This window comes from Musca domestica, unplaced genomic scaffold (genome assembly GCF_030504385.1).
Source record: "Musca domestica strain aabys unplaced genomic scaffold, Musca_domestica.polishedcontigs.V.1.1 20, whole genome shotgun sequence".
In the NCBI taxonomy this organism is placed as follows: domain Eukaryota; kingdom Metazoa; phylum Arthropoda; class Insecta; order Diptera; family Muscidae; genus Musca; species Musca domestica.
This window is the reverse complement of record NW_026712250.1, coordinates 1326757-1349926: the sequence shown is the minus strand read 5'-3', so window position 1 is coordinate 1349926 and position 23170 is coordinate 1326757. Positions and strand designations below refer to the sequence as shown.

The 23170-nt window shown below is 31.1% G+C and overlaps 1 protein-coding gene across 10 annotated transcripts in view; it reads right to left on the bottom strand.

Moving 5' to 3' along the window:
• Positions 1-643: 643 nt before the first annotated feature.
• Positions 644-23170, bottom strand: part of LOC101892087 (fasciclin-2) — a 158029-nt gene continuing 135502 nt past the window's right edge. For 3 of the 10 annotated variants that reach the window (XM_059122318.1, XM_020040161.2, XM_020040162.2), the window contains 6 exons: positions 20098-20222; positions 18546-20036; positions 18294-18477; positions 6851-7052; positions 6026-6148; positions 644-4720 (listed from right to left, as the gene is read on the bottom strand). In XM_059122318.1, the coding sequence (XP_058978301.1) occupies positions 4597-4720; positions 6026-6148; positions 6851-7052; positions 18294-18477; positions 18546-20036; positions 20098-20222 (2249 nt within the window). In that variant the 3' untranslated portion in view covers positions 644-4596. Of the gene's footprint in view, positions 4721-6025; positions 6149-6850; positions 7053-12642; positions 12796-18293; positions 18478-18545; positions 20037-20097; positions 20223-23170 lie in introns of those variants that run through there. The other 7 variants (XM_059122319.1, XM_005177310.4, XM_005177311.4 and 4 more) reach the window with 4 other exon arrangements.

Below are 23170 nucleotides of genomic sequence, written 5' to 3'. Positions count from 1 at the left end.
AAAAATAAAAACGTCCCAAACAATGCAAATAGGCAGCACATAGCACAATCCCCGTTAAAAAATAAACAGAAAACAAAATGGCCGTGTTTACGAATTAGAAGAGAAAATAAAACCAAAGAAAACCTCAGTTAGCTGAGAACCGGTGCCCATTCACAATGATGTGATAGCACCGCAATAAAACTAATAGCGCGCTTACACACAACCTTTTTTGTAGCGATAAGCTTAACCTATATCTTCGATGGTCAAATTTATTGTTATTGGCCAATTGTCAGGGTTAAGACCATGGCACAATCATTAGGTATTGGATTTACCGCAACTGATATTCTAGATGAGTTGCCAAAATACTTATTCTTTTTGGAATCACAGTGCGAATTACAAATTTTGACATTTCATCTGATTAGTGCAACATCTTTCGCAATCGTTGAGATCATAGCAGAATGAACACGCGTATTTCCATATCTCTAGTATAATGCTATGTCCATGTGGCTGTTGTTTTAATCATAACGTGTAACGCTTTTACTAATATAAAAGCCGAATAAAATATTCCATGTAAACTTACTTCAAGTTAATGTTTTCAATGAAAAAAAATTCCCCCTAATAGATAACATAAAATAAAACAACTTGGTTTTAATTTCACTTGGAAGTCATTTTCATTTTATTCTTGTCTGCAATTTGTTTAAGAATCATCTTCATTCAGAAATAAAATTCCATATAATATTTAATTTGTTTTTGTAATAGAAAAGCTACATCAGTATTTATGTCTTATTAGCCATTTCAATAGTCAATTGGGTTATTTGAGTGTATATATCAAGAACATAGTTTTATTCAAAGAAAAAATTAAATGCATTTTCAATAATTTGTTTTATTGTTATGCGGGCTTTTTGTTACTTTTATTTATATATAAATATAAAATATTTTGATTTATTTATTGAGATTGAGACTTTATATTTTATTTTATAATTTTAAATTCGCCATAACATTGTTTTTTTATTTTAATTTGTATAATTTTTATATTTTTTACGAAACATAGAACTTTTTTGAGTATGCACAATGCGAAACAAAATAAAACTCATTTCAATAATTTGTTGATTTTTTTATAATTTAATTTTTTTTTTTCGAAAATTATTGAAAAGGGGTTTTATCATGCTACACATTTAAGCTTATGGTACATATTTGTACATAATGTAGTTTTGTACAAAGTTCATGATTTTATGAATGTGTATGTGAAATATTTTTGTATATTTTTTTTATTAATTTGTATTTGTAGAGTATGTATTTTAAAAAGCTCTTAAAAGGCGCTTGTGTTTTTGTTTTGGACTTGGGGCAAAGAATAAGTAAAACAAAAGTAGAACATGTGCAAATGAAAACAAAGTTATTTTTTATGTTTTTATTATAGTTTTTATTGTGTTTTATTTTGTTTGTATGTATATATAGTTATTGGTGGAAAAATTGGTTTCTTTTGTTTTTTGTTAATCTTAAGACTAATAAATACATTTACTTATTACTAATAATTAGCCTATATTATTATTCTTAAATTTCTTAAATTTATATTTTACAATTTTAAAAATGTTATTTTTTTGTATAAAAATTATGGCGATGTAATTGTAACATAAAACTTCATTGGGAAAGAAACACTGTCACTGGTGATTAGCTAGAAGTGAGTTTAGAAAATCAAAAACAACTTAAAAAATGATTTTACGTTAGGCAATTTTGCTGTAATCTTTTAAAAAAATATATAGAAGTGAAAAACAAGAATCTAAAATATCGATTACCCCTTATTTGATTAGAATAGCTAATAGATTTCCGTCATTATCTGAATTAAAGCAATTGTCTTCACATATTAAGGAATCGATGACACTGTGTCATGTAAACGCTATATAAGCGACAAAAAGTGACAAATGTATAAATGACAAATGTATTCTATGAAAGACTGGGGTTATCGAAATTTCTCGATAAGTTTTTCTTTTGTTCCATATCTTCTTTAATATTGAGCAATAATTTACGAATTTGTTTAAGATTTCCAAGCATCAATTAAATCTAAAGGCAAAATTAAATAAAACATAAAATATGTAGAATGTCGTATATATATTCTTTTAATAATAAATATATTGAGCATTTTTTGTTTTGTCATGGAGTTTTTATATTAGAATGACTTTGACGTTTGCTTGTATTATTTGTTTTTATTTATTGTTTATTTGTTTTTTCTTATTAGCTGAAATTTTATTCACATAAGCCACAATTTACACTTACATTAACATTATATAGATTTGGTATAATATAAAAAAATACAGAACCAAAAATTAGAATAAGTCTCTTGAAATTTTGTTAAGTACCAATAAATATTCAATTTTAAATAATTCTTAATTTATAAAAAAACAATAAAGGTGAGAGTACATAAAAAGCTTTTTTGATTGGCTTAAGTCATCGGCTGACTTCTTCGCGGAGAAACAAAGGAGTTTTAGGTTGACTTAGTTCGATTTTGACCCTAGCTTCTTCGTTCATTTCCGTAGAAGCCAGCCGATGGCTTAAGATAGTCAAAAAGGCGTATTATGTTTTCTCACCGTAACTGTCATGTTCTGAAATTTATATTCGTGTTTTGACTCTGCAACACTGTGCTTTCACAAAAAAAAAAAAAATAATAATATAAAAAAAACCTAAACCAACTATGGACAATTACATGTTGCTTTAATTAGAGGTTCAACCAGCTGTTGAAAAGCGTGCTTAGTCAAAATTTATTTACTTTTTATCTTTTAAATATCAATTCAATTCAATCTATACATCTAATGTACTAATGCTCCGTTCCTGAACCTGCATGAATCTACTATTTTTACAATTTTATTTTCGATATCATAAATGCAAAATAGGTTATTGTAGTAAAATTGTAACATTTTTGCATTTCTGGAACAGACCAAATAACAATGTGTTCCTGCAGATTTAAGAAAACCAAATGTAATGTCAAAATTTGTTTACACTTTTCGCCACTTTGTTTATCCTTTGTCCTGTGATTTCAATCACAATGATGCATTTTGACATTGAATTTGGTAGTCAGCTGGTTTGGAAGGGATTAGGGATCTTTAGAGACGACGCTGGCAGCTTAGGCTATGTTTACATCAAGAGAGTATAATCTTTAGTTAAGCAGCCTATTTATTGAAAAATGTGTTGGAATTTGATGTAAACACGCTTGAGATAAATAATGCCGTAAAAATCCTCTGTCGGTCTATTTTGAATCATAATTTAGATTTTTGTTGCAAATTTGATTTCGGTAACTAAACAAATTCCGAAAAGTTTCTCTATAGTACATTTTTCGAAAGCAAAGGTTATTTTTTCTTGTAGCACAGTGTCATGTCATGTCATGGCGTTTTTAATATTTTATAAAAATATTATTATAAATTTTTAGTATTCAAATGAAATAGGTGGAAAATAATGTATATAAATATTTCATCAATGCATTATTCTAGTGACAATTTCTCTCTCGAAATTGCAATGAAAATGTTTTTATTTTGGTTTCCTCTTAAAATTATAATGGCATGTACTTTGTTTTGAGTGATGAATTTGTTTTGCTGCTTGTTTTCTTTTTATGGTTGCATAATAAACTATGCCTTTCGAAATTATGACTAAATCTTATAATTAAAACAAACAAAAAAGAGTACTATAATTAAGGCAATAAATGAATGAATAGAACATGTTGATATATGTATGTATATGTTGTATAAAAATTAATAATACTAAAAATCAAAAACATTTTTAAACTAGTGAGGAATATAAAAAATAACCTGATGTTGTCATGTCATGATATAATATATATTCAAAAATGTTAGCATGACATTTGATGAACAAAAATACATAGAAATGTTATTGGGTATATATAATAACTTAAGCCTTCTATCGATAAAATTACATTTAAGAAAAATGATAATACCAAAGCAGCTTGGCATCATGTCATGGCATGTCATTGTGACATATCATAAAGAGATGTCAGAGTCGAACTCGAATCCTGCCGTCGTTTTTTCTTATGATTTGACATTAATATGCTATGTCATGATGCAAAGCTACTTAGGTGTCATCACGTCAAGGCTACGGCTATGTTTACATCAAACAAGCTTCAACTAAAACTGTCATTGAAGTTGCCAAACTCATTAAGTTAACATGGCAAGTTTGATATAAACATAACCTAACTTTACATTATGTTTAATGTAAACACGGCCTTGGTGTTTTGTACAATTTATCGAATGCTATCGATATCAAGCTTATGTTATTATTTTCCGCTGACAAAATACATTTAATGGCTTTCTTAAAAATACATGATTTTTTTATGCAATCACTGTCTATGATTTCTTTTAAATTAATTGTACATGTTGTTGTTGTTGTTTTCTTTGTCATATATGCATATAGAGTATATCTCGGTTATTTACTTTTATAATTATAATAATAATGAAGCATAATCATTCCCAAAGTTTGTGTGGTTTTGTATTTTTGCAGGAAATCCTTTCGGACTTGTTTTCTCTTATCTTTTTGTGATCAGGGTAGTAGTAGTTGTAGTTGTATCATCATCATCGTCCATTCCTTGCCGGGAATGGGTTGCATACTTCCGTTTGTTTACACTGCTGAATTTTTACCAATTATTTCACCACTTCGTGAATGTACAAATTTACCATCAAATTCAACGGTGGAATTTTGTTTTATACTTTCAGTGGGAGTTTGCAGAGGCTGCTTTTCATCTCTGTTAGGAAAGATAAGAAAATGGCAGGGGAATTAGTAAAAATTGTATTTTTTGCTTGGATAAAGCTACAAATGAAAAATAAAGCTAATATCTATTTATGAAATGGTCACACGACTACAATATGGTTTTTTGCAAAGAAGGAGAGTCGGAAGAATGTATTTAAAAGTTGATTTGACATTAGATTCTGAAAAATTAATCGAAAATGTTGACAGATTTTGAGTATTCAATCACAATATTATCTGTTTGTCATTTTTGAAATGACTCAAAATATCTGGTGAAGTTTTTCTATGTGTTTTATAAATATTAATAAATCTTTTGTGTCCTTTTTAAAGTACGTTTATATATATGAGGGTTAACCCACTGGATTTGGATTTAAATTGTCATATCCATTACTTATACTTCAAATAAATCCTCTCAAAGTAGGTTAACCCTACAAAAAGTTCTAACTTAAACATGGCATTAGAAATGAGTATTTTAATTTGATTAAAGTGACTTTAAAATAGACTCCTTGTAATCATAGCCTTAGTTTAGCCTATACAGCATGGTAGAAGAATACAGGCAGATGCAGCAATGCTTGGGAACATTGATATGTCAAAAAAATTTAAATGTTTTTTCAAATATAAGTATATTTTATAAGTTTTCTTATACGACGCCAATCGGAGGTTGTTATGATTTACATTTTTCAACAATTTTTATAAATTTGAATAATTATTCATTGAAAATTTTCAATTCCAAAATTGGTTTGACAGTTGATAGTCCCAGCAGCTGTGTCGATGTGCATGTGCTGGTACAATGAACTGTCAAAACGATTTAGGAATTGCAAATGTTGAATGAAAAATTATTGAAATTTGTAAAAATTGTTTGTCGTATAAAAAAACTTATAAAAATCTACTTGACAAAAACATTTTAAAATTTTTGACATATTCCAAGCGTTGCATCTACCTGTATTCTTCTACCATGCCTTTACAGGCAATTAGCTTAAAAATATTGCATACTTTGCGGGGCAAGAGTATTGTCATAACTAAGGCTATGTTTACACAAAAGCCAGTTTAAATTGACCAATTTAGATTTGTGACACTTTCATAAATAGATTTTAATTTCCAAAGTTTTTGGTAAGGCAAAAAATATTCTAAAAAAAGAAAAATTTTTACAACAAAAGAAGATGATTAGTATGTTAATGACAATGCGGGGGGCAGGTTCGGTTAGTTGGCATGTCTAATACTAGTTTTGATTAGTTTATTATTACGAAAAATAATAAAGGATAAGATAATAATTGTTGTAGTAGTTTGTTTTGTTTTTACGTACGATGGCGAAACCATGGGGGATCCACCCAACTTGACGGGTGGCGGTAAGGGTAACGGTGATGGTGGGGGCTCCTTAACTAGCTGGCCGCTGCAATTAGGTTTTGGGAAACGCCAACCATTAGGACTGCTTGGTTAGATGTTTTGGTTTTGTTTTTTTTTTATTAAATTATTTGTGTGCGTTTGTGTGACAGTTATGATGAAGATGATGATGAGGACCAAGGATAACAAAAGGTTTTTGGGGAAAAAGTGAAATGCATGAAAGGTGTTAAATGATGATGATGACGATTTTTAAGGAATTAGGCACTAAACATAACCAACTAAACAAAATCATAAATGGAGGGAGAGGGGCAATACAAAAATAAAAAACGAAAAACTGAAATCATTTAATATTGCACTACAGGTGAAAATTTTGAAAACGAAACTCAAATCGGGGAAACTGAAAAAAGGAATTCAAACCAATGATAATGGGTTGCGGTTTAGTATCAATGATTTGGGTCTGTGGAATACCCAATGATAATTCAAATCCGTATTAGCTATTTTCGCTTTGGTTACAACAACACTTTATAGATAAATGCCAGGAATAAACAAAAGCATAAAACGGGGGGAGGAAAATAAAGAAAATTTTGTTTGGTCAGTGCAATATTACATGATTAGGCTACGTTTATTTTGTTTTTTTTTTTTGGTTAAATAGGAAAATTAATAAGATGATGAGCTAATAGAAGACTCTAAATAGGTAGGAATAGCAATAGATCTTATTCAACAACCCATTCTCCATGAAAATGGGTGTTAAATTTCAGTGAAAAAAAATACATTTTTTTTGGCTTACCTTCCCAACTTGGCTTCCTCGTCGATTTCCGATGGCGATCTCTTGGTGCGCCTGCACATACTGGCCATAACACCCATATTGATGGTCACACAGCACAACAAGTCGACAATGAACAGCAGCAGCAAGACACCGCCCACAGCAATGCCCACAATTGAGGCCGAGGATAGTACTTGTCGTTCAGCCATTTGTATTACATCGATGCCTGTGTGAATGGGGCGTTAGAAGGTTGAGGAGAGTGGGAAAAAAGAAAAAGAAAACGTTTGTGTTATGTTTATGATTAGTTAATGTTTCATTAATTTTCTTAAGATGCAGGGCAAGGCAAGGCAGTCGGAGGATATTTCCTTGAGGGTTAAGGTTTGGGGGGCGGGAGATTGTGAGGCAGTTCTTTAATTGTGATAGATAACTTTTCAAAGTAACAATTACAACTATGCTCCTTAACTAGGTTACTAGGTTTGTTTAAACTTTATCTTGTTTTTGTTGTTTTTGCAAGAAATTGAAAGCATTGTTGTTGGTTTTTTATTTCGATTTATGGATAGGATTTAAGAGAATTTCAAGAAAATTTCAGGAATATGGGAAAATACAGATATAAGGCTATGTTTACATTTAGCCGTTTAGCATGGTCTCTTTGACGTAAGTGTTTATACATTTTACACCCAAAACTCGAGGTAATTAGGGTAAATGTAAACAGGGTCTAATGCTGAATGGTAAATATCAAATGTTCAGTCAGCTGATGTTTGTTTACATATGCAAACATGGTACAAGAATACAGGTAGTCGCATTGAGCCAGCTGCTGGGAAAATGAACTGTCAAACCATTTTGAAATTGAATATTTTAAATGAAAAATGGTTGAAATTTGTAAAAATTATTGAAAAATGTGTATCATACCAAACTCGGACTGGTGTCATATAAGTAAATCTACTTAGTTTGGAAAAAAGCATTGCATTTTTTGACATAACATGTTCCCAAGCGTTGATGCATCTACCTGAATTCTTCTACCATGGCACTAAGTATTGTTTTTAGGAATCGATTTCTTTGTCAAAAAGATGTTGGTACGAGACAAAAAATAATTATTTATCAGTTACATAAATTAGTGGTTATCAGGTACTGGATTTACCTCAGCTGATCACCCAGATGAGTTGTCAAAGCACTTATTGTGAATTTAATCACAGCATGAAAAATAAACAAAACGTAAACAAATTTTGACATTTCATTTGACATTTTGACTTTACAAAATTTGTTGAAAACTCACAAAATCTACTAAAACATTTTAAAATTTTTGACTCATCAATGTTCCCAAGAGTTGATGAATCTACTTGTATTCTTCTTCCATGAGAAAATCTGTAAAATATCACAACAAACATCAGCTGATTGGCATTCATTCAAAACAATTTAATCAAGTTTTTTACCAGCGACTTTACTAAAATTTTCTGAAATTATTCAACTTATTAACTAGACTTATGTTCTAAATAAATGCAAACTCCATTTTTAATTGTCAATGATTAGAAAGTGATTTGATTTGTTGATTTTTTTTACATTTTTGTGTGTGTATGGATTTAAATAATTTTTGTCAAAAATAATTTACAAAAAACAATAAGGTAAATAATAATAATAATTCCAAAGGAACCAAAAGCAAACACAACGTTTTATTTAAGAAGAAAGCATTAAACAATATACAAAACAACCAATGTAAGCAGTTTTTTTTTTAAAGAATTTTCATAAAAACAAACAAAGCTCATGCAAATAGAAAAAAAAAATATGTTGGCAAAAAATTATATAAAACTTAACTTAGACAACAACCAATGCATCAATATTTCAAAAAACGGAAAAATTAAAAACATACCAGAAAAAGCCAGGGATAGTTTTTTTGTTTGCTTAATAAATAAATTCAGTTATAATTCAACAAATATTTACAAGAGAGATAACACAAGCATTTAAGAGATAGGAATCAGGGTCAGAGGTTGGGTGAAAGGTGAGGATAAGTGTACGCAGTGTGATCGGTGATAGAATAGATATACAACTGTGTAAACATTATAAGGGTAGAACAGTTAAATAATATTAACAGAAAAAAGTACAAAATAGAAAAGTTTTAGATAAAAAGAGGCAATGAAGTCATGGATTCAATCTTCATTGCTCTTGTAAAAAGAAAATAAACCTGAATTTGTTAACACTGGTGTGGATTTATTTCTCTACTAAAACTAAGGTTATTTCAACGGTGTGTGTTTTCTAAAAGGGGATTAATTACATTTTTTTTTTAATTTTCTATATAAATATATAGGTTTTTTTTTAATTTTTAAACTAAATTTTTACAAACTTGTTTTATTTGCTGAATATTACCTTGGTGAACAGCATTGCTTTTGATTTTTATTAGGTTACAACACGCTGCAAATATTCACTATAGAAAACTGTTATACAATATTTATAAAAAAAGGAAACATTACAGAAGACATAAAAAAGACACAACAAATATTGAGACAATATTTATCTAGGGATTCCAATGATTACCGCCTACAGGATGTGATGTGGTGGGCAATGTAAACGTCGTGTGTTTTCCAGTGTTGCATTTTGTTGAGTTTTTTGGGGTTCAAGGCACCTGCATTGTTTTTTTTTGCGGTTCGAAGGCAAAACAAAGTGAGGAATTCGAGATTCGCCGTACACACATAATAAATCCAGTGGTTTACAACTGACAATGAGATTCACGAGATTTAATATTTGACACATACGGAATAGAATTGACAGCTGAAATCCACTGTGTTTATTATATGTAAACAAGCTTTAAACTAAAAGTCCTAAATCAATACGAATTTTGCCTAAAGGTGAGAATATTTAAAACGCTTTTTTGACTGGCTTAAGTCATCGGCTGGCTTCTTCGCAAAAGAACAAAGCAGCGTGGGGCTAAAATCGAACTGTATCAACCTAAAACTCCTTCGTTCCAAAGAAGCCAGTCAAAAAAGCATCTTATGTATTCTCAGTCTGTTTCTGTTTGGACTTTGTTTTTTAAACTTACTTCCTTAGCTATGTTATAATAATAAAAGGTATTTTCGATTTATAACCTTCACAAACAACAAAACACTATTTTTAACACTAAAAATGTGTATTTACTTTATTTTATTTTAATACGTTTTAAACCGCTCGTTTTATTTGTTTTAGAAATTAATTATAGTTTCAGTTATCATTTCACTAATCTGTTCTTATATATACAACACTTAATCAATTCTATAAATATTTAATGCTATATTGATTAAAGAGGCGGGCTTTAGTATTTTCTCAAACATTTTCTGCAGGTTTGGAGACTAATAATGCAGGATCGTTACAGCTGACATGTCGGTCATCTGTGGTGATCTATCATTCTTAGAGTCATACCTTAAGGCTAAAACAGATCAAAGCTTAAATTGTGACTTTGATATGTTTCACCCTTTAGTTATACTTTGTTTAGTTGTTTTTTATGTCTTTTTCTTCTAACTAAATTGTTTATGCGTTTGTAGTTTATCGTGGATGTTTTACGTACATTGATATTAATGGTTTAAAATTCAACTAAATTTTCAACTAATTTGAAGCATAATAATAATTGTTGGCTTGGTTGGAATAGTTTGCTGCACCATATTGAGGATCAGGTTCAATATATTTAATATATGATGATTTGTAACAAAATGTTCAATGTAAACAACATATACAAGTCAAATAATGACTACACTGTCTCCTAACTGTGTTTTAAAATATTTAACATGTTTTTATACACCTTTTACTGATAACCGGTTAATTGACAAATAACATATATGTAAGTATGTATTTCAAAATAAAATGTCTCTAGTTTCCTTATTAACACTTAAAAATCCCCAATCGGTGTAGTGCACTAGAACTTCCATTAGCCAATTTATAAATTTTGCTAATTTTATTTATTTTTTATCCTCCAAAGAAGGACTTTTATGTTTATATGGACCATTTACATGCAGGAATGTTCTTGGTTAGATAACCTCTTAATATAAATTTTATAAGTATATTAAATCGTTATAGTTTAGTTTTGCCAATTTTGCTTATGCATTTATTGTCTTTAACGTATACCTCGAAATAAATGTAGCACTATTTTTGTTTTAATCTCAGAGTATAATTAGCAATAAAAACACTTCTCCTTAAAATAAATCTCAAACTGTTGCTTTGAGAGCAGCACACATTTGTATCTATAAAACCCTACGAACGAGTTTATTTTCGCACCTACATAAACCTACTGAATGAACATTGTATAATGTTTACATTTTAAGAATTGGCGGTAGGGATTCTCTTTGAGAGTGTAAAACATCTCTCTCGCCTATTGTTATGTGCAAAATGGTTTTTATATTCTCTGTGAAGTTTCTTCATAAAGGAAGATAAATGAATAAAGCTGAGATGATATGACTGCCACACTGACTGATAATTTTCATTTAAGAAATGAATCTATTTGTGTCAATCATACAATCCAAGACCTAATTGCGTTATTGGTTCGGTTCGTTGCAAAATAGATTTGTGGTTTTTGTATATAAAAAACGAGATATGTTTTACACTTAGTATAATATTTATAACAATAAAATCAACTAACAATATATTATTTACACACATATATAATAATTATAATATTTATAAATTCATATAATAAACCTTAGATTGTTGGGTTTAGAATTAATATTTAATTATATAAGTTTTTTGTAAATTTCTATAAATCGTTTTTGGATTTCGTTTTTGTTGTAAAGTATCCAAATATTTTTCTTTATAAATTTTTTTTTATTTGGCAGTGTTTTGCAGTGGTTATGCAGAGAAAATAAAATAAAGTAATGAATATAAAAATGTATAAAAATTATGAATATTAATACTATTTAAAATTAAAGTTAAAAAACGAATAGATATATAAATACAAATAATACAATAACAAATTTCGTTTCAAATAAAATTGATTTATTAAATAATAAATAAAAATATAAATTTTCATGATTGACATACCTATATTTTATATATGATAAATCGTATGAAGTTTAAAAAAGACTTAGCTATGTGGAGTTGATGTGTTGCCTGGCTACATTAATATGTTGTCCAATTTGTCAATCATGGAAATCGGTCATGTACCATAACAGAACGTTTTCACACAAATTTTTATTCGGATTTACTGCGTTAATCACAATAAATTTGACAATGGAAAATATATATTAAATTTATTGTGATTGGTTTTATTGACCACGGTTAATCCTAATAAAATAGTTGTATGTAAACGTACTGTTACTTTCAATACATAAATCACATGTATGTAACCACTTATACACGGTTCACATAGGGGTTTTCGCAGACCAACTTTTGAAGCAAGCAATCTGGCAACTTAAACAATTTGTCTTGTCCAAAATCTCAAATTGAGTAAATTCCCCCATGTGAATGTGATATCATAAAACTCGACAATGAAATCAAAAATAAAATTCAGCCAATTTCTTTGTGATAACTATTATTATTATTTATTTAATTGAAAATAAATGCTTTAACATTACTTAAAATATTGAAAAAAAAAAATTCAAAACAAGAGGTAATAATATTTCCAAAATAATAATAACTTTAAATAAATCTATGTGAATCAAAGTGTAAAATATTTCCGCCAGGAGAGTGAACTTTAACAATTCAATAAAACACGTTCTTGTAAAAATTAATGACCCCCCATTTTTTTTTTTGGTTTTTTGTTATGGTATGGAATCGAAGTATGGAGATTCTGGCATTTACTAAATTCTTTGTTTTTTATACATGTTTTTAGATTCAGGAAGCGTGGTGGTAGGTGGCTGGTTGGCATTTATTTGGAATTTACCACACGGCCACCAGTCGATTTAGTTGCCCGTTTAGTATACTCCTGCTGTTGAAGAGGCAAATGGCGACCATGGCGATGATAGTTAGCCTTGATATGCTGTGATCCGTGGAGGCTACACCATTGGGATAAGGATTATCTATTCATCCATAAAATTTACAATGATTTGTTTTTGTTATAAACAAAGTTACAAAGACACAAGGTGTACACATTTGTTTTTCGAAAGGGAAATTGGTTGGGTTGGGGTTACAATTTTTGTTGAAGTTTAATTTTTTGGTTTTAGATACAAGCGTGCCAAATTAAGTTATAACCAGAAAGAGAGTTATCAAGTTGATATAAAAAAGAGAAGAAAAAAGAAAAGAAAAAAGGGAAAATTCAAAAAATAAGGTTTAAAACCCAATTTCATTGTTGAGATTTTTTTGTTTGTTTTTTTTTTTTTCGTTAATGTTATGGTGGTGAATTTGGGTAAATACAATATTAGTGGTGATTTTGGTGGTGGTGGTAGTAATTCTCGATTAAGAACAACCATTTATTCTTAGATTTGAATAAAAAAAGAAAGAAAAAGAAAATTTTGAACACCAAAATTGTGTTGGCCAGAAGTGTGGTAGCGTGTTGCGGCTTAGCAAAAACTTTGACATTTTTTTCAATTTTTTTTTTGTTAGAAATCAAACATTTAAAATTAGTGTTGTTGTTGTGTAGACATTAAATTAAACAAAAAAGGAAAGTAAAATACAAAAATTGTTGTTATCTAGGCTAAGTTAGTATGTGAATTGATAACTAGTAAAACACGCACACACACGCTCACGTAACACTGAAACTTGGGGACATTGTGGGGGATGATGTATTGGGTTTGAAAAAAAAAAAAAAATAATAAGAAAGGTCTAAAAAATATATATTAAAATATATTTGTCAATGCATTTAACAGCACGTTTACATTACGACCTCTTTGGTGAGGATTAATTGAGGAATCGAATTCATAATTTAAATCCACTGGTTTTACTAAATCCTCTACTATGTAAACGTACTATTTGGCTTTGTTTACTTTAGACATATGTATCATATCAGAACATTGGATTATGATAAAGAGAGTAAATGTAAACATTGTCATACATTCGATGACAATCATGGCAGAAGAATACAGGCAGATGCATCAACGCTTAGGAACATTGATATGTCAAATTTTTTTAATGTTTTTTTTTTTTTTTTTCAAAAAATAAGTAGATTTTTATAAGTTACAAATTTAAACAGTTTTTCATTCAAAATTATCAATTTCACATTTTTTTTTTGACAATTCATTGTCCCAGCAGCTGTGTCGATGCCACTAACAGTATTCTTCTACCATGTGTTTGATGTAAACATAACATAAATGGTAAGGTCGAGTATAAAAACAAGGTGGCCCTGCCACCACACAATTTCAAATCATTTTTTTTTTTTTTGAATATAAAACATTTTTAGTTTTTTTAGCCCTTCTGGAGGTTATAACTCCAATTCCTTTTTTTCTCAAATCAATTCCCCCAATAGAAACAAAAAAAAATTTTTACTGGTTTCTTTGAAAAAAAAAAAAATATTTTTGTTTCGGAACCCACTTTACATTGTTATAAAATCACCCAGCGCACTTTTTTTTTATAAAATCAAAAGAAGGGATATTTTGGAAGACATGATAGGGAAAGATATTGTGTAAATTTTACTAGAGAATAAACATTACAAAAATTACAAATATAGAGAGAAATATAGAAAAAATGTAACACTTGCAGACGAGCACAACAGAAAACGTTTACACATACATTGATAGATAGAAGATAAATGGAAAAACACACACACACGCAAAACGTACACATATGTTTGGAAACAAACTCTTGAACTAAATGAAAATGCTTTTGATTAAAAAGTAGGCATATTTTTTCCATATTTTTTTATTAATATTCAAAAAACAAAAAGAAAATTATATATATATTTTTTAATATTATATTAAATATTTATATTTTTTAACTAAAATCATATACATAATTATTATTATTATTATTATTATTATTAAAAAAAAAAAAAATCATAACTAAAAATAATATAGAATGAAATGTTGTTTGTTTTTAACTAAATATTTGTTTATTATTATTATTGTTGTTGTTATTATTGCTGTCTGTTGTTCGACTTGAAATGAGGGTGAGCACACACAAAAATATAAAAATTAATTTAAATTAAAAAAATAAACATTTTTAAAACATAAATGAAGTTTACATGAATTTAGTCACAGAAAACAATGAAGAAGACGAAGTAAATAATACTAGATAGTTATGTTTAAATATTTTTGTTTGAGCTTGTTTTGGTTGCCTGTTTAGCTTATGCTCTCATATCATCATTGTTGTTGTGGCATTAAATTAAAGCAATTAATATTTCTGTTTATCAAATAATTATTGCAATATTAAGTAAACTCTTTAGTTTGGGATTTGACTTAAAGCAAAGTGATGATTGATTTTTGTGTTTTTAAATGAAACATAAATCTAAAACTTATATTTAATAAAATGATTTGCTTTAAGAAAGTAATGTTTTTTTGTTTAATCTATTATATAGTAAATGTCTAATTTTATAAAGATATATAGAAGTAAAAGAAAATGATTTAATTAAATTAATGGAATTGTTTCTTGTTTCTTTGTTTTCTTTTTCATAGATTTTTTTCTAAAATTCTAATCAAAACCTTTGTTGAAATATTTGATTTTTAAATTTTCTTTTTAATATTTGGCAGTTGTCATATTTTTTTTAAGTGAAAAGAAACACACGACAGAATTTTAAAGAAAAAAAAAAAAGACTCACACATACACACTTTTGCATATATATTATGAAACAGATTATTACGAGCTTATCTCTGCAAAGTTTTTAGTTTATATGTTAGGTTAGGTTTGCATATCAAATAAACTACGAGTTTTATTGAAATATGTTTAATGGAAACATAGCCTTAAACACAAATTATCCTTCTCTTTTATATTTTATATCCTTTTCATTCATATTTGACAACAAATGTGTTTTCTAGAAGGGAATTTTGAAACAAAGAGAAAAATTTATATTGTTTTTTCAAAACTGAAAAATAATGTTTTTCCAAAGTGATTTTGATTAAAAGAGGTTTTTTTATCATCAAAAAATGTCCCTTGGTAAATAAGCTCGCTCTTTTTCTGTTTATTAAATGTTTTATGATTGATTTATATTTCTTGGCAACATAACAGGTTTGACGGAAACGGAAGCTAGGCCAAAAAACAACATTAACATTATACAAACATACATACATATAAAACATTACAGCTACAATATTGTGGTATGAAAAACAAAACACACACTCACACAAACAGAGATTTATAAAACTATTGTTTTTTTGCATTTTGTGAAAAATTGTTGCAAAACATTATTTTACACTTCAAGCTCGTTTGGCAAATTATAATAAATTAAATTAATCAAATGAATGTTGTTCTTTTTTATTAACGATTTTTTCGATGTTTTTTTTTTTTTTTTGTTTGGTTTGGTTTTGTAATAAATCGTAATTAAAATGATGTTTTAATTGCGGTTGAATAGTGTGTAATGTATGCATGTACATATGTATGTAGGTGTGTGAGTGAGTGAGAGAGAGGGAAAAAAATGACAGCCATGTCATGTTCATGGCATTAATGTGTGATGCAATTGATTTGTGTCTTTGTCGGTGTGATGTATGTAGCTATGGATTTGAAAGCTTAACGAAACGTAATTTAATTATTAAAAAAACAGAAGCATTAAATTTAACAAAATTAATTAATTTATATTAAATGGTATTTAATATTATCTCCCGTTAATGATTTTGTACAGTGTATTTTGTTTTCAGTTCTCAAATCGGGTAAAAATATCGATATCAGGGATTTTCATAACATCGAACTATAGATCCCTAAATAATACATTTTATTGCAGAATTTGTGATAAAATGGTTAAGTTTTTAAACTCTTTTTAATATAATAAACAAAAAATCCTTGTTTGATCCCTGTTTGCACACAGGGACTATAAATTCCCTATCAACGCTTGGTATTGAAAATATTTGATTTTTAGATTTTTTATCAAAAGTTTGTTTTAACCTCTTTGTAAAGGCGAGTAAAACAGGGATTTATGATTTTATGGAAGAACATACATTTATATTAAATTCCTAAGAATGTTTAAAGATCCTTTCTAACTCAATTCCGGGCAAATTACATAACCCTTATCAACACTTGCATTCATTTTTCATTAACTTTGAATTAATTCTTCACAAAACAATATTATTCGTTTATTTCATCAAGTTTTCGACATAAATAAATTTGGTATGTGGCCAGGCAGCTTTAACAAATGTATGATGTATAGTAAACACATGGTTCCCGTTTAGACTGTTGTTACACTTTTATGGCCATGGTAAAAGAATGCAGGTAGTCGCATAGGCACAGCTGATGGGACAATGAACTGTCAAACCAATTATGGAATTGAAAATTGTCAATGAAAAATTATTCGAATTTGTAGAAATTTTTGAAAAAAATATATCATAACAACCAACGATTGGTGTCGTATAAGAAAAAATAACTTATTTTTGAAAAGTCATTTTAAACATTTTGACATTTCAATGATCCCAGCCTTGATGCATCTACCTGTATTATTCTACCATGGTTATGCCTTTGCACTGAAGTTTTCAATTATTGTTGACCTATACAAAATGGGTCGATTTTACACAATCATTACTACACTCCTCCTTATAAAAATAGCAGTACAATTAAAAATCGACTTTCATTTCTGGAAGAAACTAAAAATAAATCAACTCTTTATGGTTAGTGGCCCTCATAGAATTTGCAAAAAGCTTTTTTTCATGAATTGTAATTTAGCAGCTGGTTAAAAACAATATTCAAAAATAAAGTATTAAAAGTCTTACATTAAAATATATACGTATATCATTTTTAAAAAAAACTTCGAACTACTCAAGAAAGTTTAAAATAGTTTAATTTTAGAGAAGAAAAAGAAATTCTACAAAATTCGTTTCAAAAGAGACAACAACAAGTGGCATGCATTAGTAACTGATCGAAGGACCATTCAACTTACATTAATTTACGTTTTGAAATTGCGAATGATTTCAAACTAAGAAAACAAAATACACTGAACAAAAAAAAACAGTAATTCGAATGAATGTTTAAAAGAAAATAAATGTCTTTTTTTTACTAGAAAAATATGTTTGCAGGTTTCGTAAATTATTTTTGAGATAAAATTACCAATCCATTCAATTTTAAATATATTTATATACTTTTCATAATTTTACATATATGTATATGCATTTAAATACACACACATACATATGTATCGTATCTGACAATGAAAATTTTTTTTTAAATCAGTTTTAGTTTTAGGCATTTGTTTTAATTTTTTTTAAATCGAATTGGGCTTTTTAAGCTAAGTTTGTGGCTAAAATGCTCAAGAGTGTTAGGCATGTTGTTGTTGCTGTAGCAATAGCCATGACTGTACTTGTGGTGATAATAGCTGCTGTGGTGGCGGTTGTTGATGTTGTCGATGTTCGTGTGAAAAATGTTTTATGTGTTGATGGGGCAGCGGCCGAATTCAGACCGGCCGTATACAAAAATGTTCCCAAATTATTATTAGCATGATCGGACTCACCTCTTGTGGTTTTCATGATGACGGACGCCGGCGATGAGAAACCGATGATGTTGTGGGCCCGCAATTCAATGCGATAGTAGGTGTTGCCAGCCAAGCGGCTCATTTCATAGGAGGTGCTGTCGGCCACTTCAACGGATTGGCATTGATTTTCCAGCTCATGCCAAGTTCCGGCCATTTTGACACCCTAAAGAGAAGAAGAAGAGAAATTTAATCACTTGTTTCCCATTTTGCAAGTGGAGATTTTCGACTTACCGGACAGTATTTGACCTGATAGAAATCAATTGGTTCACCATTATCAGCTGGCACACTCCATCTCAGTTCGAAATGATCAGAGTAGGGTGAAACAACAACGGGCTCCTCAATGTCATTCTGCACGGGCGAATGCAGTGGCTTGGGCTCTTCGGGTGCAGAACGTTTGGGTGTCGACTGTTGGGTATTCACGCCCCACATGCCCAAGCCAACCTGATTGCGTGCTGCAAAACGGAAGTGATACATTGTCTGGGGCTTGAGACCTTCAACAATGTACGGTGAGTCAGGTGACCAGCTACGATTCATGGCCGTCGACCAATCGGGATTAATGGCCTCCTTGTATTGCACAGTAAACGCCGTTATCGGCATACCGAATTCTACGGGGGGACTGCGTATGTCAAAGGTAATACTCGTGGCCGTCAACTGTTTAGGTTCGGCGGCTGGCACAGGTTCGGGTACACGGGCTTCCTTCAGCTGGATGTCGATTTGGCTGGTACCAAGAATATTTGTGGCCACACATTTGTAGACAGAATAATACTGGCGAGCAACGGGATGGACAATCAAATCACTGCGTGGACCAGTTCCCACAATTTGCAGATTCTTGTCGTTGAGATCCTTCAGAGGTTTGCCATTCCAGCGCCATTCAATTGTGGCATTTGGTATGCTCATGGCCAAGCAGGTGAGATTGACCTTGCGCTCCTCCCAGCTGAATACGGGTGGCAAGTCTTTCATGTGTGAGAAATCTGGTGGGAATTGGACGGTGATGTGACCGGTAGCGTAGGCAGTGCCTCCGGTATTGCGAGCCTTGCATTGATAGAGACCGTCATCGCTGCGTTGGGCACGGGCGATTCTCAGAGTTCCGGAGCTTTCACCCTTCTCTTCGTCGAAATGTTGCTCCAGGGTAATGCGCTCATCATCGACTTGAACACCGGCGGCATATTCATCGTCACTGCCCCAACGACTGAATGTGATTTCAGGGGCTGGACGACCCTTGGCTCGGCACGTGAGGGCAATCTCTTTTTGGCTATCGCCGGTGACGTTGTACAAAAAGTGGATGGAGGGAGTGATCAACACATTCAACTTGGTCTTCTGGTCCACCACGCCAGCATCATTCTTGGCTATACACGTGTAAGTACCATAATCATCCTGAGTTACTGAGTTAATATTCAAGACACCAGTCAAGGGATTCACTTGGAAGCGGTCGGCGGTGGCCACATTCTGTTGGGTGGCATCCTTGATCCAGAAGATCTCGGGCACGGGTTTACCGGTGGCTGTGCAATTTGCGGAGAAGGGTTTGCCCTCGGTGGCCTCCAGAGTGGTGGGCAGATAGGTAATGGCAGGACGGCTGTAGACTTCAACGCGTATGGTGCGTTCCACTAATTCACCGGTTTCCAAGACGGCAGCACGGCAGGTATAGATGCCATCATCGGATTCCTGGACGTTGCGTATCAAGAGGCCATTGGTCTCGACGACATATTTTTCGCCGGTGCGTATCTGGAAGGAGAGGGTGAGTATATTGCAAGAGAATATTTTAAAGCGGCGGGGAAACACTTACCTGATCTCCATCTCTCAACCAATCGATTGTTGGATTGGGATCTGCCTTAACCTCACATCTGACCACATAGTCTTCGCCCAGAATGGGATTTTGATTTTCCGGTGCATTTGTCCATGTAATGCCAACTGCAAAGAGACATGAATGAATGTGACTTGATTAGCCATGGATAAACAAATAAATAAATGAATTGCTTATTTAAAAAAGTCACAGAGCTTCCTTCAGCTTTTTTTCTTGTTCTGCAGTAAAAATCCTAGAATTGACTTCAATTCACTTAACATTGCTGTTTTCAAAGGATAACCCAGGATTCTAAGGACGCTCAAGTGCATTTGTTGACATTTCGAATATGTGGCCTTAGCATGGAAGTGCGTACATGCGAATGCCAGACATATGTACGTGCTTGGTGTTTGGCTAGATTTGAAAGTAGCAGCTCACTGCTTTTGCTCCTTTAAGCTCTCCAAAGACCAAACAGCAGAAGCGGGTGTTGGGAGGCAAAAGTGTTGAGCATGATTTTGTTTTATGCCACATAAACAAAGTTGTGTTAAGTTTTATTTTTAGAGGTTTCTTCATCTACTTTTTTTTTGCTTGTTCCAGACAGTTTGGAATGCATCGCTGTGGATTTCAAAGAAGCCACATGGGTGGTTTTCCATAGTTTACATGTGGGTAATATTCGTAAAATAGATGGTGTTGTATGAGACCGTGAAACAAATGAGCTAATCAAATTGGAAACATGGGAAAACTTTGGTGAAAGAAAATGAAAGGGGTTTTAGAGAAGAGGAGAGGGGGGAGAGTGGAGAGGGGTTAGGAGAGGTAAAATTACCCACCCTCCACATTTTTTCAGTTTTTATTTATGCATAAGATTTGAAATATTATATCGATCATATGACTGCTCCTAAAAGTATGCAATGTGTATGACCACCATTTAACTTGCCTTTCAAAGCAAGCATTTCTCCCACAAATTTTGAATGAAAAACTAGTCCCTGTGGCATGACTTCTAGTACAATTTTCATTAAAAACTTTTCGTCCATCTAGGAAATCTCACAAAAAAAGACAATATTATGCATCCTATTTGCCAAAGATTAATATGAAAATATGTATGTCGTTCGAATAGAAAAAAAAAAAAAGAATGTACGAAAACAACTTTACTGAAATTGAGCACATACTGCCTTTAACAAAGTTTGGCTTTCAAAAAAAAAAAAAAAGAACTTCTTAAGCCAAAAACAAAATCATCAACCTTATAATTTTGAATTTAATTTCGATTTTTTTGTTGTTGTTGTGATGGCAAACAATCGACTTGGCAAGTGAATAGAAAAAGCTTCTTTGAAGGCAAAACTTTTTCAATAACTTTAGCTTTAGTTTAGTTGGGAGTTTTGCAGTCAACTGATTACGTTTTTATTGAAAAAAGGAGGGGGAATGCCAGGACAGGGCGATGAACAAGCGGAAAACATTATAATAACTATGGACAGATGGAGTGCAAAAAATATAGAACAAACGGAAAGGGATAAAGCATGCGGAAATGTCAAAAAAAAAAACAGAAAAGAAAACAAAAAATTGAAATAAAACTACGGCCAAGGTGGAATACGAATTCGATAGCATAGCGTGTCATTTGAGAGATGCCAGCTTAGAATTTCCACATTTTAAGAGATTTTTGGGGAGAGGGATGTTCGTTAATAATTTTCGATCTTGAAATTATTTTTGTTTATAAAAATTGAAATGAGTTAAGTGAATTCTGGAGGACTATTGTGGAAGCTCACTTAAGTTGTAAGTTATTGTTTTTCGGAATGAGTCTCTATTTTCCATATAAGATTTTCTCAGCAAGGTATTTGAAGAGACTGAGATGGAATTTTGTTATTTAAAGTCTATCAGAAAAAAAAAATAATAAACTTAAATATCTTTTTATAAAATGGCTAACTGGAACAACATATCGAAACATTACTGATCATTTTATCTCTCGCAACACTCAGTAAACTCTGAAAATTCCTCTCTCACGTTGCTCTTTTTATACCCTCAGCTATATGGCTAGAGAGGGTATAAATCATTTAAAACGGCCAAAACGTGCCTCATCAATATAAGGGTTTTAGACCCTATTAGTACGTTTATATATATGAGGGTTAACCCACTGGATTTGGATTTAAATTGTCATATCCATTACTTTTACTTCAAATAAATCCTCTCAAAGTAGGTTAACCCTACAAAAAGTTCTAACGTAAACATGGCATAAGTCTCTTTCGACAAAATCCGTTTCAGGATATTTGTAGTCGATCTAGCGATTTTCTTCCGTCCGTCTGGCTGGCTGTTGGGCACGGTAACTCGATTTGATCCAAACATTTTCAAAGAAAATACTTTGCTGCACAGAAAGAGAAAGGATAATCAGAGAGAGAAAGGATAATCCTGCTCAAACTTTGCAAATCCCATTTTTTGTATTAGTGCTAGGTCAGGTGCGAAAATGGACAATATAGGTTCACTTCATCAAGTACCTCCACCACAAAGGGTTAGAATTCTGAATAATTATAATTCTTAAAAAATGTGAAGTAAGAGTCCGCTTGTCTTCAAATTACACACATCACAATATTTGTATAAACCCAAGGTCTGATATAAAGATGGAATATATCGGTCCACTCCTTCTGATACCTCCCCAAAGGGTCAAAATTTTGAATATCCATGAAGCTCATAAAACGCGAAAGTAATATCCGATTCCATTCAAACTTGGCACATCTCAATATTTCCATCAACACAAGATCTGTTGTAAAGATGGTAGATATCGAATCATTCCTTCTGGTACCTCCCCCACAAGGGGTCAATGTTTTTGAATAACCAAAACTATTATAAAATCCGAAATAAGCATCCGGTTCTCATCATATTTCAAAAATCTCATTATTTCTACTAACACAAGATCTCACATGAAGATGGAATATATCGGTCCACTCCTTCTGGTACCTGTCCCACAAAGGGTCCATAATTTGGAATATCCATGAAGCTCATAAAACGCGAAATTAACATCCGATGCCATTCAGACTTGGCACATCTCAATATATCCATAAATACAAGCTCTGTTATAAAGATGGTAAAGATCGGA